The sequence below is a fragment of the Phoenix dactylifera genome, chromosome 2, assembly GCF_009389715.1.
Source record: "Phoenix dactylifera cultivar Barhee BC4 chromosome 2, palm_55x_up_171113_PBpolish2nd_filt_p, whole genome shotgun sequence".
NCBI lineage: Eukaryota > Viridiplantae > Streptophyta > Magnoliopsida > Arecales > Arecaceae > Phoenix > Phoenix dactylifera.
Window position 1 is genome coordinate 1,697,000 of NC_052393.1, and position 16,996 is coordinate 1,713,995.

The 16,996-nt window shown below is 38.0% G+C and overlaps 2 protein-coding genes across 2 annotated transcripts in view; one reads left to right on the forward strand and one right to left on the reverse strand.

The window, feature by feature from the left end:
• Positions 1 to 16,996, forward strand: part of LOC103698924 (UDP-glucose:glycoprotein glucosyltransferase-like) — a 193,991-nt gene that overhangs the window by 152,396 nt on the left and 24,599 nt on the right. The window lies entirely within an intron of this gene.
• Positions 2,572 to 6,258, reverse strand: LOC103699335 (MDIS1-interacting receptor like kinase 2-like). Its single transcript, XM_039116787.1, has 2 exons — positions 3,529 to 6,258; positions 2,572 to 3,011 (listed from the first exon to the last, which is right to left on the reverse strand). The coding sequence occupies exons 1-2, from the start codon at positions 6,047 to 6,049 to the stop codon at positions 2,653 to 2,655; spliced, it is 2,880 nt and encodes a 959-aa protein (XP_038972715.1). The 5' UTR covers positions 6,050 to 6,258; the 3' UTR covers positions 2,572 to 2,652.

Here is a 16,996-nt window from a genome sequence, read left to right on the forward strand (position 1 = left end):
AAAAGGCTCTTCCAGCCAGGTCAGCTGACACGAGAGGGTCGTAGAGTGACAGGAATCATCTATGTGGCGTTCAACACAATAGCATCAATCAATTGAAGAACGATGACTTAATTAAGAACCGCAAAAACAAATTTGATGAATGGTTGGCCAGTTTGTTATTGTTACATTTATTTCTGAAAAAGAAGAAGGGCTTTGAAAGAAGTATTGAGGTTTGGTGTGAGCATACCATTTCTCATGATAGAATACCAGCGGTGGGTGAAGAGTCTCTGAGAATGTGGACAGATAAAAAGTTCCAAGAACAGCTGCAAGGAAGACAGGTTAGTCTAGGTCAGGTACGGTCTATTTATCTTGTCAACTATATTGGTCGGCTGCTCTCACTGGTTTTTTCTTGGGTTCAATTGGATATTTTTTGGATGGGATTAGTTGGATGGAATTTTTCTTGATGGAATGTTGATCCAAAATGAACCACACTCTTCCCTGGAGGCTTAGTCCAATCAATGACAATTTAGCCAATTTCAGTCTGTGTTCAGTTTAACCCAAGCCATTTTGAGCCCCACACTTATGGATTTTCACCATTGTGTTCTGCTACCTTTACATTGCAATGTCTTTTGCTGTGAAATGGCTATCACATTTTATCAGTTGCTTTCTCTAAAGCTGTGCTTTCTGTCGCCAAGGGCCTAAACTTACTTTTAAATGTTCAAGTCATTAGAGAAAACATTGCAGTACTTGAGGAATCTTGAATGAGAACATGGGCATATCAATATTGAATGGCCGAAACGATGAGATGGTGACATGTCCCAATATATAAAAATTGGGGTTAAATGGGCTTTTTTTTATGGTAGCATGGTCACAAAACAATTCTATTCTAGTTGAAAAGCTCTATACTTCCTTCTTAGACTCACATCATCATGTATTTTAGATGGCTTCTAACTTTGTAGAAGGATATGGAAGGCATCTACTTACACCTAAGTAACATCTTTAAGAAATCTTTATTGACTTGGATTCAGCTGCTGAATTGCCTCTCATTTACTGGCTACCATATTGGCATTACAATCTCTTAGTCATAGCAAGAGCTATAGTTGCTGGTGCAAAGTCTATTTTGTTTGAAATCATAACCTGACAAATTCTAGCATTTGTGTTCAATTAATTTGCTTTGGAAGGGGAGCTTAAAAATTCACTTTTGATGGCTTCATCTTTATGAAATATTTCATTAGAATGTTAGCAAGTAAAAGTAATTACAAATTTTTTTATATTTAAATGCATTTCTGCCGAGATGCAAATGTAATGTATCAGTTGGTGATTCTCATGGATTGTGAAGTGCTCAGACAGCTCGGAAAATATGCTTTTATTTTGTTTTACTTTACTGCTAGTAAATTTCTTTAATTTCTTTTCAAACCCTGACAAATTTTAATGTATGATAGTTGACTGAAGAGGCAGTTCCTATTCCTTCACCTCCACAATTTTTATTGCGCTACAGATGCTCTCTCTCTCTCTCTCTCTCTCTCTCTCTCTCTCTCTCCTTTAAATATCAAGTCAGAGGGAGATCCCAATCAGCTACCCTCCAACCAAGAAAATGCCACAGCTGATATGACTTTTAACTTTCAAGATTCTCCTCCGCCTCAAAAGTGAACGTTTGTTGGATTTACCAAGATCTTTAAAGGAAACAAGCTATGAAGTGGCTGCAAGCGCTCGTAGGCTTCCTATTCAAATAATGCATACCGACCTTGTTCTACCCGAGCTATTTGACTGCGACCCAAAATCTTCACAGAGTGAACTAGCGTTGGAATAATGAAATAGGCATCAAAATGGATTACTGCCGAATCCAAGTCAAGCAAAAGACAGGTTTAAGTCATTCGCATGGTCAAGCAAGACCCGATGGTCTAAACCAACCTTGAAATAGTGAAGTGAAGAATGACTAGCAGTAGTAATGCGACGAATAGACTTGTTGGCCTTAACGAACCTTGAACCATGGACCTAAGAGAGTTACGAGCGAGCCTGCAAAACTATTATTTTCTATATAGAGATTGAATAGATTAAAATTCATACTTAAATTAGGAATATTTCTAGTTTAGAGTATTTATCAGAGAAATTACTTTGGGTGGCTTTTATCTGGAAGACTTTGATTCCATCGGGAAGTTTTGGCATCAGGATTTTTACGTCTCTTGACATGTCTTTCATGTCGTGTCCTAATGATTTAGCCATATCTATTATTGACTAAGGATTGTTTTGTCTTCTTCATAGATTCCTCGAATCTTTCGCTTTCCATTGTCATTCGTTTTTTCTTTTTCAATATTTATCCAACCTTTAAGTAAGATTCAGAAAGTTATTTTTTAAAAAAAATTATTTAAAATACATTAATTGCTAATTCTTCTTTCGAGAGTCCTACTAGAAGTTTATCTCGCTAGTCCCGCTCGACCATACTCCTATCAATTTGACAACTGAGTGTGACTATGAATACAATTTTAAAAAGAAGTCACCTTTGTATTTAGAACTTTCTAAATACTGGCATGGGAAAAGAGTAGTGAATGCAAACAATACAGTGGAGGTTCATATAATGGTGTGTCTAGAAGGTAAAAATAGAAAAAGAGTTACAATAACCTATTCCATGCAACATGAAAGAACTACATAAAATTTTTGTATTAAGAACTACATCTATGTTAAAAGCTCCACTAATTGACGTAATTTAATTGAGTTGAACGGCTCATGAATAGTTGGAATGTTGTCACTTATGAATAAGTGAGATATCCTTTGCATGGTTGGTCGTGCTTGTGGTACTACACGGATGCATGAAAATGCTATAATAGCCAACAACATCACTTCTTTTACCATATAAGCTATAGGAGGTGAGATACGTTGATCTAACACATCACTGAATAGCATCTGTTGGATGTCTGATGATGATAGGGAGGAGACAAGATCACCTGGATGCCTTCCCATTATTACTTCTAATATTACTATGCCAAAGCTGTATACATCACATTTCTCATTCGCCCTTGTCATGTACGAAAGCTCTGCAAAAAATAGAGAAAGGAATAATCTTTTCATTTCCAATTTAAGTAATTTTTCTCAAACTTAACAACAATGCCAAAATCTTGTCTCCAAACTTAATTTATACATTAATTTTTGGAAATACTTTGATGTTTGTAAAGTAAATGTTATTATTGATTAATTAAAGTTTATGCTTAGTAATAGTTTTTATTTTTCTATTTTCTTTAATGATTGCCAGTTAAATAATATGATCATCATTAGAAAATATTAATTATCTATAGGCACTAGTTTGCTTTTATTTAAATATCTAAGCTTTGTATGGATAGATTCAAAAATGAAAGATACAATCATTATCATAGGTTCACTAAAAAATCTCTATTTGGCAAATATATACTAATCCTATTTTTCAAATGCATGGTAAGCCACATAAGACATAAAAATAGAAAAATAAAGCAAAGTATAATAATATATATATATATATATATATATATAACATATAGAATAACTGCAAAAAAAGGACAAATTGGAAGAATGACTAACCTGGGGCAGCATATCCAAATGTGCCTGCTAGTGTGCTCCAATTTGATAAATCAGATTTCAGAATTCTTGCAGTGCCAAAGTCTGAAAGATAAGCCTTAAAATCAGAGTCTAATAATATATTATTACTGGAGATGTCTCGATGCACTATGGATGGATTGCAGTCATGGTGTATGTATGATAAAGCATGGGTCACATCTTTGATAATATGAGCTCTTCTCTCCCAATTTAATTCTTCTGCTGTTTCTTGATTACGAAGGATGCTAGCTAAACTTCCCTTCTCAATGTACTCATATATGAGAAATTTACAACCTAAACTGGAGCAAAACCCATGAAGTTTTACAATGTTACGATGTCGAATTTTGGTTAATGCTTGAATCTCGCTTTGGAAACTTTTCTCATCAAATACTTCTTCCTCCATCGGATGAAATTTTTTAACAGCCACTACTTGTTCCATTGGAAGTTCTACTTTGTAAACTTTACCATATGTTCCACACCCGATGCAATATTTCTCATCAAAATTTTCGGAGGCATTGATGATGTACTCATAAGCAACTCTTCCATCAAAATTCAATATCGAAAACAGATCGCCAATAATAACATCAGTATCCTTTTTCTCTGTAGGTTTTTTTCTCCTATGAAGAGCAACAATTATTATAGTAGACAGACCGAAAAGAACCAAGCTGCCCACTATAGGAGTTATAACAAAGAGTATAATATGGTTTGTAGTTGAATGATGAGTGCTTACAGTGGTTGATCCACAAGAAGGCAAACTTGGCACCTCACCACATAAACCCTTGTTATAAATAAACCACTCTGCTGGAGCCTTTTGAAACAATTTGCTTCTCGGAACTGGGCCCTCCAAATTGTTATACGATACATCTATTGATGACAAACTCAACATGCTTCCAAAAGATGAAGGAATGGCACCTGACAGATTATTGTGGGACAAGTTCAAAGATATTAAATATGTCAAACTTGCCAGTTGTGATGGTATCTCTCCTCCAAAAAAATTATGGCTCAAATCAAGTAAATATTGCAATCCTTTTAACTCTCCAAGTTGAGACGGAATGATCCCATCAAATTTATTTTTGCTCAAATTCAAGATGCGCAGTTTAATACAACCCTCTAATTGTGGTGGTATTGGGCTGCTGATGTTGTTGTTTGATAAATCAAGAATTTCCAGATTGGATAATTTTCCAAACTCCGAGGGAATTATTCCAGATATTTTGTTTTCACTCAAAGTCAAGTTGAACAACAAGCTCATGGCACCTAACTCTCTTGGTATTTCTCCTGCAAGTTGATTTGAAGAAAGGTCCAGTACTTCTAATTGAAGCAATTTTCCGAATTCAGGGGGTATGTTCCCAGTAAGTAGGTTTCCTGAAATTCTGAAGTATGTCAAATTTTGACAATGTGCCCAACTTGGTGAGATCTGGCCATATAATTGGTTGTAGCTCATGTCAATGTAGTCTAGATTTGGGTATATCCCAAAGTCTTCGAAAATATTTTCTTCAAGCTTATTTCCTTCAAGGCGAACTCTAAATAAGCTAGAGCAATTTTTTAAACTTCTTGGAATGGGGCCCTCAAAGTAGTTCTTTTCCATAGCAAGATATTGAAGCGCACCTCCTTTACAGATCTCTGAAGGTAAATAACCAGAGAAATTGTTGTCAGCTACCTCTAGAGAGATGAGGTTGGTATGATTACCTAGTTCTTGGGGCAAAGAGCCTGATAAATGATTGGTGTGGAGGTACAAGTGGTCAAGCATGGTGAGGTTTTCTAAAGTGGAATGAATGGAGCCCGATAGTTGATTTACTGAGATACCTAGAACATGTAAGTTCACTAGGTTGAATAATTCATGAGGGATGGTGCCAAATAAATTATTGGAATCGAGTTTCAAGGTGCCAAGCATGGTGAGGTTTGCTAAAGTGGAAGGGATAGAGCCCGATAATTGATTTTCCAAGATGTTTAGATAAAACAAGCTCACTAGGTTGCCAAATTCATGAGGGATGGTGCCAGATAAATTATTGTAATCAAGGTCTAAGAAGCCAAGCATGCTGAGGTTTCCTAAAGTAGAAGGGATGGAGCCTGATAGTTGATTTTCATAAATAGATATATTATTTAAGTTCACTAGGTTGCCTAATTCATGAGGAATGGTGCCCGATAAACTATTTGCGCTAAGGATCAAAGTTTTGAGTTTGGTGAGATTTCCTAAACTGGAGAGGATGGGACCTGTTAAATTATTGTGTGAGATTCGTAGATCCAACATGTTAACAAGATTGCCCAATTCTTGGGGAATATTACTAGAGAGCAGATTTCTGTAAAGGAAGAGGAATCTTAGGTTGGTCAAGTTACCAAGGGTCGAAGGGATGGGACCAGCGAGATTGTTTTCGTATAAATAAAGTGCACGTAGACTCTTGAGCTGGCCAATCTCTGGAGGCAGTGTGCCACCAAGTAAATTTTGTTGGAATTTGAGGGAGGTTAGCTCGGTCCAGTTGGCAAAGAAACAAGGAGGTATCTCACCCATAAATTTGTTTGAAGAAAGGTCGATCTCAGTCAGGTTAGAAAGGCTGGCGAGAGCGAGGGGCAGCCTGCCAGAAAGGCGATTCTGCGAGAGATCAAGGGAGGTGAGAGCCGGAAGCGTGTGTATGCTGAACGGAATTGTTCCAAACAAGTAGTTGCGTCGGAGGTGGAGGCGTGTGAGAGATGGTAGGGCAGAGAAGTTGAGGCCGTTGAGCTTACCTACCAAGCCCGCACGAGGTAGACTAATGCCCGTGATCACAGCTCGACCTCGATTCTCCATGCAGGTGATGCCATACCACATGCACGTGTTGTTAGAGAGAGACCAAGAACCGAGTTGTTGGCCACGTGAATTTTGAAGGGTGGATCTCCAATGGAGCAGAACTCTCGCTTGGGATTCAACGATTGAAGAAGTAGCGGTTGCAGCAGCTGCCATTGCTGATGAGTAGTGAAGAAGGAAGAAGGATAGAAGGAGAAGGCTGATTGATAGATGATTCAGAGGGAGGGATTGGTATTGGGAAGACCTACGACTAGGATCCATAATTAATATGGCTCTCTATGTGTTCCGTATGTGGTTTCTAGTTCTGCTGGTTGGTACCGAAATGGGGATTGGAGAGCCCCTATTTATAGACCCAGGTAATTATTGCTTTGGAGCAGAGATGTTTTGGCATGCTAGCGATTGTACTCGGAGTTTTCAAGAGATGTGAAGGTGACTCTCTGATCAAACTAATTTTGCATATTTCTTTATGTGGCCATGGGAGTCACCCGTGATTACGAAAGTCGCCCATGATTGTGAAAGTCGCTTGTGATTGAGAGAGTCGCCCGGATGGGGAGCCGAGGGGAGGAGAGGGCGATGGGGTTACCCTCACCTCCAAGTTGATTGGATTGTTTTATCCCCAACCAGAGCTCTTACTTTTTACAATTATTTCCCTCTGTTTCGGTTCCATTCATCGGTACCAAACGATCCAATTTTGTGTATGGACTGCTCGAACAAAAAGACGTAACCGGGCAAATCTGAAAATAGAATTTATAAAAAATATATTTACATGCAACAAGGAACCCAATGGAAGCCTCTGAAATATAGACCACGGTAGATGGACTCGTTCTATTGTTCTATTGGAAACAGGGATCTGGAGAAATTTTGTATTTTGTCAGAAGATGCTACTGTCAAAGAGCCCGATCAGCATTGGCTTGGAATCCATAGAGCTCTAGAAAACTCCAAGAGTGCCGGGTGATTTTTTTTTGTGTGGCTCGGTTAATTTGTGCTGAGGTGAGGATTGGGTGCCTTCTTGCATGCAGGGGCATGCGGCATCTAGCTTTAGTGATTTCCATGCGATACATGTCCTACACATTTGAAATTATTTGGAGCTGTGGTAGTTTCATTTCATCAAGCTGATGAAATTATTTGGAGCTTTTTAATTCATATGATCAACAAAATCAACTTACACATAAGCAACTATCTTTTATTCAATCCATACCAAAGTTACAGGACAAGCAACATTTGCATGATTGAAATCCTGTAATTCTCGCAGAATAGAATTCCAGTCAAGAACCTAGTCTATTTTCAATAATAAATTGAAAATCGTACATACCATTTTGATTAATAAATTGTAAAAGGGCCCTACTGGGCGATGCATCGATGTCCCATGATGGAGAGAGTCGTCCGTGATGGAGAGAGTCACACGTGATGGAGAGCAAAGAGGAAAAGCTCCAATTGGAAAAGTATTCAATCAAAAAAGGTTTGATTGAATACTTTTATGATCGGATAAAAACTTCAGATCTTATTCAATTGGAAACAGATAAAAAGTTCCAAGAATAGCCACAGGAACGGTGCTTCTCGGGATAATGCCTTTTTTGGGTATATTTCTTGTTCAATTGGAGGACAGGTTGCTTTGGGTCTGATCAACTATATGGTCGTCCGCTCTCAATGAGTTTTTTCTTGGGTTCAATTGGATATTTCTAGGATGGGGTATCTGTTGGTGATTCTCGTGGATTATGAAGAGTTTAGATAGCTTGGAGAACATGATTGTAATTTGTTTTGGTAAACTATCTATTACTATTGCTCATGTGTTATAAAACAGTATGCAGTGCAAGTCCACCATCTACTTGCAATTCTCCCTCACATGGCATGACTTGCTTCTTCTTTACCCAGTCTATCACAGGTGTGGGGCCTCATGAATTCCACCATGAGGTTTGACGGGGGCAGATATCAACCCTTTTCTTTGCTTGCCGTGTCTTTACGACCACCTACTTGCAATTCTCTCTTGCATTCCATCATGAGGACAACGTCTGGGACTTTGACAGGGGCCAGATATCAGCCCTTGTAACACGGTTTCTTTGCTTTCCGTATCCTTCCAAAAAGCTTGCCACTTGCTCGCCATATATTTCCAACTGAGGTTCTCCAAGTCCAAGTCTCCCCTCCAACCAAAAAAAGACCAGCATCTCCATGATCCTCTGCCTCAAAAATGAATGTTTGCTAGATTTACTTGAAAGGAAACAAGCTATGAAGTGGATGAGGCTTACCCATTTTTTGCCCCTTTTCCTCTCCTTTTCTGTGATTACTCATGTTTTGTTTTGGGGTAAAGAACTTTGAAGATTCCTCCCACATCATTAATGGTCAGATGGCTTCTTTTGCCTCCCTTATCATCACGAAAAGAAAAAAAAAACTCTCTAATTATATTGTGGTGATGGAAAAGTCAAGGAGAAGAACAATTACCCAAATTTCATACGCTCAATTAGATTAGAAAAAAAAAAGTCAAGCAGGTGATCCTCTTTTAGATTAGAATTGATGACACCCACGTCTTTTTCCTCTCCTTTTTTGTGATTACTAATGTTTTGTCTTAAGGTAAATAACCTTTCTTTTTCTATGATTACTCATGTTTTGTTTTGGGGTAAAAAACTTTGAAGATTCCTCCCTTATCATTAATGGTCGGATGGCTTCTTTTGTCTCTCTTATCATCACAGAAGAAAAAAAAAACTCCCAAATTATCATATGGTGATGGAAAGGTCAAGCAGTCCATCGTACATATTAGATTAGAAATTTAGAGGCTTGTAGATGCCAGCAGAGCCAAAGGGTGATTGAAAATTGAAAGGAGACTTTACTAGGCAATACATCGATGTCTCATGATCAAGAAAGTCATCCATGATGGGAGAGTTGTCCGTGATGGAGAGAGTTGTCCGTGATGGAGAGCAGAGAGGAGGGGAGGGCGACCAGGTTTGATTGAACCTAAGCTATCTTAATTTACATGGCAGTGTCCTTTGCTACGAAATTGAATCCAAGACACATAAGCAGTCATTGGATTTCTAAGAACTGGTAGGATCCTAGAATGGCGTTGGAGATGAGTATGCTTGTGGAGGCACATGTGGTATTGGTTTAATAGAAATAACTAATTATGAGTTCGTTGAGGTAGCATATGAAATCTATAGGAAGCATTTCCAACATAATGCTTTGGATGAAGGCATAGATCATATTTATTTTTTTAAGTCATCCAAAATGAAAGTTGATCTGAAAAAGCAAGTATCAAACTTCTTGTTTAATAATCAGTAGTTGTATCACAGCCATCCATCAAATTCTCAGTAGCGGCGCTCATCCAAAACCCTGAATCCCAAATATTTCATTAGCCATCATCGGCACATGAAGTAGTTGCATTTAGTCGGACTGCTACCATCAACTAATTGTACCATGTTTAATTAATATCATGCATTGAATGCGATGGATTCAAGTTGAATAGTGAGCCCATGCCACTTAGGTCCCTTGATCATTTATTTTCTTTACATATAATGGGATTTGCGAAAGTCGCCTATGATTGTGAAAGTCACCAGTGATTGAGAGAGTCGCCCAGATGGGGAGGAGAGGGCGACGAGGTTACCCTCCAAGTTGATTGAATTGTTTTATCCCCATTCGGAGCTCTTACTTTTTACAATTATTTTCCTCTGATTCGGTACCTAAGGAAGAGCAGCAGGTATTGCTGATTATAAGGGAACACCAAACCATCCAATTTTGTATATGGACTACTCGGACAAAAAGACGTAACCTGGCAAATCCGAAAATAGAATTTATAAAATATATATTTACATGCAACAAGGAGCAGTGAATGCGGACAAGCACGCAAAATCTTCTATCCTATAGAATCTAATGAGCCCGTGGTAGATGGACTTGTTCCATAGATCTACTGGAAATAGAAATATGGAGAAAATCTTGTATTTTGTCAGAAGCTACTGTCAAAGAGCCCGATCAGCATTGGCTTACGGGTGCAAGGGTTTGGAATCCATAGAGCTCTAGGAAACTCCAAGAGTGCCGGGTGATTTTTTTTTTTTTTTTTGGCTTGGTTGATTGGTGCTGAGGTGAGGATTGGGTGCTTTAGTGATTTCCATGCGATACATTTCCTGATTAGCTTTAGTGATTGCGCAGGGGCGTGTTGCCCCGTTGACTAGCTTCAGTTGACTTTGATATGAAGCATGTTTAATTTCCATGCGATACATGTCCTGCATAATTGCTTGCTTTGCTATCCTACCCTCTCCTTTAATGATTTTGAGACCCAACATGATGGTTGGCCTATGGTAGTTTCATTTCATCAAGCTGATAAAATTATTTGAAGCTTTTTAATTCAAATGATCGACAAAATCAGCTTACACATAAGCAACCATCTTTTATTCAGTCCATACCAAAGTTATAGGACAAGCAACATTTGCATGATTGAAATCCTGTACTTCTCGCAGAATAGATTTCCAGTCAAGAACCTAGTCTAAATTATTCTGTTTTCGATACTAAGTCAAAAATCATGCATGCCGTTTTGATTAATAAATTTGGGCTGCTTCTTCTCTTGGACTCTTAAGAGATAGAGACCAATTGTTGACAACCACAACTTTTTCCTCTCCTTTTCTATGATTATTCAAGTTTTGTTTTGGTGTAAAGAATTTTGAAGATTCCTCCCTTATCGTTAATGGTCGGGTGGCTTCTTTTGTCTCTCTTATCATCACAAAAAAAAAACCCCCTAATTATCATCTGGTGACGGAAAAGTCAAGTAGAAAAACAATTAGCCACATTTCAGATACTCTATTATATTATTAAAAAAAGAGTCAAGCAGGCCATCTCCTATTAGATTAGACTTGACGACACTCACTTCTTTTTCCTCTCCCTTTCTGTGATTACTCACGTTTTGTTTTGGGGTAAAGAACTTTGAAGATTCATCGTCTTTTTCGTCTCCCTTTCCTTGATTACTCATGTTTTGTTTTAGGTTATAGAACTTTGAAGATTCCACGTCTTTTTCCTCTCCCTTTCTATGATTACCCAAGTTTTGTTTTGGTGTAAAGAATTTTGAAGATTCCTCCTTTATCATTAATGGTCAGGTGGCTTCTTTTGCCTCCCTTATCATCACAAAAAATAAAAATAAAAAACTCCCTAATGTGATGATGGAAAAGTCAAGCAGAAGAACAATTAGCCAAATTTCAGATACTCTGTTAGATTAGAAAAAATAAAAAATAAAGCAGGCCATTATCTATTAGATTAGAATTGATAACACCCATGTCTTTTTCCTATCCTTTTCTGTGATTACTCATGTTTTGTTTTGGGGTAAAGAACTTTAAAGATTCCTTCCTTATCATTAATGGTCGGATGGCTTCTTTCGCCTCCCTTATCATCACAAAAAAAAAACTCCCTAATTATCATCTGGTGACGGAAAAGTCAAGTAGAAAAACAATTAGCCAAATTTCAGACACTCTATTATATTAGAGAAAAAAAAATGAAAGCAGGCCATCTCCTATTAGATTAGACTTGACGACACTCACGTCTTTTTCCTCTCCCTTTCTGTGATTACTCACGTTTTGTTTTGGGGTAAAGAACTTTGAAGATTCATCGTCTTTTTTCTCTCCCTTTCCTTGATTACTCATGTTTTGTTTTAGGGTATAGAACTTTGAAGATTCCTCATCTTTTTCCTCTCCCTTTCTATGATTGCTCAAGTTTTGTTTGGTGTAAAGAATTTTGAAGATTCCTCCGTTATCATTAATGGTTGGGTGGCTTCTTTTGCCTCCCTTATCATCACAAAAAAAAAAAAACTCCCTAATGTGGTGATGGAAAAGTCAAGCAAAAGAACAATTAGCCAAATTTCAGATACTCTGTTAGATTAGAAAAAGGGAAAAATAAAGCAGGCCATCATCTATTAAATTAAAATTGATAACACCCACATCTTTTTCCTCTCATTTTCTGTGATTACTCATATTTTGTTTTGGGATAAAGAACTTTGAAGATTCCTCCCTTATCATTAATAGTCAGATGGCTTCTTTCGCCTCCCTTATCATCACAAAAAAAAAAACTCTCAAATTATCATCTGGTGACGGAAAAGTCAAGTAGAAAAATAATTAGCCAAATTTCAGACACTCTATTATATTAGAAAAAAAAAAGTCAAGCAGGCCATCTCTTATTAGATTAGACTTGACGACACTCACGTCTTTTTCCTCTCCCTTTCTATGATTACTCAAGTTTTGTTTTGGTGTAAAGAATTTTGAAGATTCCTCCTTTAATATTAATGGTCGGGTGGCTTCTTTTGCCCCTCTTATCATCAAAAAAAAAAAAAAAACTCGCTAATGTGGTGATGGAAAAGTCAAGCAGAAGAACAAATAGCCAAATTCCAGATACTCTGTTAGATTAGAAAAAAGAAAAAATAAAGCAGACCATCATCTATTAGATTAGAATTGATAACACCCACGCCTTTTTCCTCTCCTTTTCTGTGATTACTCATGTTTTGTTTTGAGGTAAAGAACTTTGAAGATTCCTCCCTTACCATTAATGGTCGGATGGCTTCTTTCGCCTCCCTTATCATCACAAAAAAAAAAAAAAAACTCCCAAATTATCATGTGGTGATGGAAAAGTCAAGCAGTCCATCTTACATTTTAGATGAGAAATTTAGAGGCTTGTAGTAGCCAGCAGAGCTAGAGGGTAATTGAAAATTGAAAGGGGACTTTACTGGGCAATGCATCGATGTCTCATGATTGGGAAAGTCGTCCATGATGGAGAGAGTCGCACATGATGGAGAGCAGAGAGGAACGGAGGGCGACTGGGCTTGATTGAATACTTTTATGATCTGACAAAAAGTTCGGATCTTATTCAATTAGAAACAGAAGAAAAGTTCCAAGCCACAGCAAAATGGTGCTTCTCGGGATAATGCCTGTTTTGGGTGAATATCTTATTCAATTGGAGGGCAGGTTGCTTTGGGTCAGGTCTAGCTTATTTGTCTGATCAACTATATGGTCGTCCGTTTCTCAATGAGTTTTTTCTTGGGTTCAATTGGATATTTCTAGGATGGGTTAAGTTGGGCGGAATTTATCTTGAAGGAATGCTAATCGAGGATGACGAGCAGTCTGGGGTTTTCTTTAACCCGTTTGCAGTCTGGGTTATTCCCACGGAGGTTTAGTCCAATCAAGAATACTTGAGCCGATTGCAGTCTGCGTTTTTATTTAACCCGAGCTATTCTGAGCCCCACACCTTGGATTTTTTTTTTTTTTCACGCCATTGTGGTCTGCTATCTTAATTTACATGGCAGTGTCCTTTGCTACGAAATTGTTATCACACTTTGCGGTTGCTTTCCCTACAGCTGGGGCTTTTTGTCACCAAGAGGCTAATCTTAATATCAAATGGCAAAGTTATTAGAGAATCGTTATAGGGCACGAGGAATCTTGAATAAGAACAGGGACATATCAATATTGAATGGCCCCAATGGTGAAATGGCTGTAGGTCCCGAGATATTGAAATTAGGGCTAAATATGCTTTCTTTAAGCTAGTATGGTTTCTTTGCTTTCCGTATCCTTCCAAAAAGCTTGCAACCTGCTCGCCATATATTTCCAACTGAGTTTCTCCAAGTCAAAGTCTCCCCTCCAACCAAGAAAAGACCAGAGCTCCATGATCCTCTGCCTCAAAAATGAATCTTTACTAGATTTACTGGGTCTTGAAAGGAAACAAGCTATGAAGTGGATGAGGTTTTCCTGCTCTCATCTTTGGTTCATTTTTTGCCCCTTCTCCTCCAAGCTGTAGTGAACCTGCTGCAAGAGCTCGGAGGCTTCCTACACAAATTCTATTTGACTGAGACCCACAACCTTCCCAGAGTGAACCTGAGCCAACCAGAAGAAGTTCTCTTAGATTTTGATTTAACAATCAATGGAATAATGACATGGGCATTAAAATGGATCACCTTCGGCAACTGACGTCTTAATCTTAGTAGATTAGGCTTTGTCTAGTCGAATCCAGGTAAAGGAAAAGGCTAAGTCATTAACATGGTCAAGCCAAGAGTCCGACCTGAAAAGGTTAGGCTGACTTCCAAAACTATCACTACCTAGATTGCTTAAAAAACGATATCATGCAAATTACTGAACTTTTGATGTTGGCCTTCGTTCTAAAAAGTAATGAATTCTTAAGGCTAATGATTTGGAACGAGCCGTGAACTTTTGAGGTTGCTTCCCGCTTCATTCCCAAGTTCTTGCATCAACAACCGAACGAGCCGTACTCTTAATGCTCCCAGTAAACACGCAATCATTTGTGTCAAGGGCACATAAGCAGTCATTGGATTTCTAAGAACTGGTAGGATCACACGTCGTATTAGTTTTGCACATCAAATATGAGTTGGTTGAGGTAGTATATGAAATCTATAGGAAGCATTTCCAACATAATGCTTTGGATAAAGGCATAGATATATTTATTTTTTAAATTCATCCAAAATGAAAAATGATCTGAAAAATCAAGTATCAAACTTTTCGTTTAATAATCAGTAGTTGTATCACTGCCATCCATCAAATTCTCCTGCCATTTTGATCATTTATTTGCTTTACATATAATGGGATAGTACCGGCGCTCATCCTTTTGGAATGTGCAATAATAATCAGATATTGGGGAGAAAAATCCCTGAATCCCAAAAATTTCATTAGCCATCATCGGCACATGAAGTAGTTGCATTTAGTCGGACTGCTACCATCACCTAATTGTACCATGTTTAATTAATTCCATGCATTGAATGCGATGGATTCAAGTTGAATAGTGAGCTCATGCCACTTAGGTCCCTTGATATTTTCATTGGCTTGGCAGTGAATTCTTGTTATGCTGTAACAAAAGCGCTTTCACAAACAACATACTTTTATGTTGGACAGAGATATGCAATCACACTTTTTATGCGACAGGGAATGACTCGGGGAGAGAATAGAGCAGTTCATGGTAAGTATTGGCTGTTCAGTCGACAGAAGAAAAATGGCAGTCCATAACAGATCAAATTTTTGTCGTTCCAAGAATATCTTGCTATAAGCCATAACTAGCAATTATATACCAACAATTGTATGGAAGCCTACAATTCATATTGAATGGATAGTTGATTTTGGATGACTTCATGTCTGTTCTTCCCCCAGGAGAGAGATTCTCAAAATAATGTCCCACTGTTGTATGGCTGTTTCATTTTCCCAAATTCAATGCACTTAATTTCTACCATCTTGAGTCTCTAATCAATATTATGCATAATAATACTTGCTCCATGAGCTGATTTATAAAGCACAGTAAAAGTTAGTCTCGGGAGCCAAAACTCTGGGGACTAGTCTCTTTTGTACCATGGGGTCTGACTAGACTTTAGCACATCAATGGATCTTGTTATCATCCAAGGCCTCTATAATGTTGAAAACCCTGTTGAAGAATAAGAAGCCATCCATCTTTCCATACCACCACCAACTTCAAAACCTTGTGAATGATGAGCAATCGTCTGGTTTTCCATCATACAGGAAACGGTTACTATTAACCCAGAGGTATTCTCTAAGACGAATATCCAGTAAGGTGCAAACAGCAAATTTGTCTACATTAAAAAGGATCTATGAACCTGGGCAATGGAACAATCCATTACTTCTCTTTGCTCATCTTTTAAATTGGTAGAATACATAGCAAGATGCTGATGTAAAAGTTTAAAACATGTCTCATCTAGCAAACAGGATTTACAGACATGCGAAGACGTTCAAGAACTAGTAATTTAATTGGGAATGCAAAGCATTATGTTTGTAGTTCTCCAGTCAGTCGTTTCCCTTTCCTCGTCTGTCTTCACATGACTAAGGACGCTAACTGTAGAACTCAGGGTGTTGAACAACATCAATTTATATAGAAGTTCAAAACAAGGAGATCGAGGCATTAATGCATTGCAGAACACCTCAGATAAGCTCCATGCCTTCAGGTTACAAAGCTGATGGCAAACGCATAACTTAATAATACCAAATCAACAACAAAAAAAAAAAAAGAGGAGAAAAGGAGCAAATGGGAAAAGTTAGTAAGTGCAACAAATTAGATAACCTGCCCCAGCATAAATATTTGCAAGAATGACGATAGATCTTGAAACAGAGAGGTGATAAGGAGAGGGGAAAATTTCAATTTTTTGTTCATGGACAGACAGAGCAGTTAATTACCTGACTAAAAAGCACTAACGAATTTAATAGAGGTAAAAATAAATTGATATAAAATTTGTCTTTCTTTCACCTCAGGAATCTGGCGAACCATGGTTGGCAAGAAGTGAGTGCTGCCTCTCGATTGCGTATCCTTATTGACTAATAATCCTTCAAAAAAAATCCAGGAGAAAATAAACAAAATTCATGTGTTGTTTGACAGAATGTATGATAGAAGAAAAGGGAACCTGCCGACGGCTGCATGGATGCCATATGCGAGTGACATCAGTTGCAGCAAAACATGTGAAAACGTAGAGAAGACATACGATATTGACTTAGGGATGGTGTCGAAGAGGATGCCAAAATCGAGAGAGTCAAGTGGGTAATCCAAGTCTTGTATCCAACAGAGGCAAGAGGATGAGAATGTATCGAGGAAGCAAGAGAGGTCGAAATTAGGCTGCAGATCATTGGGGCGGAATTCGGAGTTGGAGATCGAGAGATTAGAGGAAATTAGGGGAAATTAGGGTTTGAGTAGATGGAGATCCCTAGACATTGGGGAGAA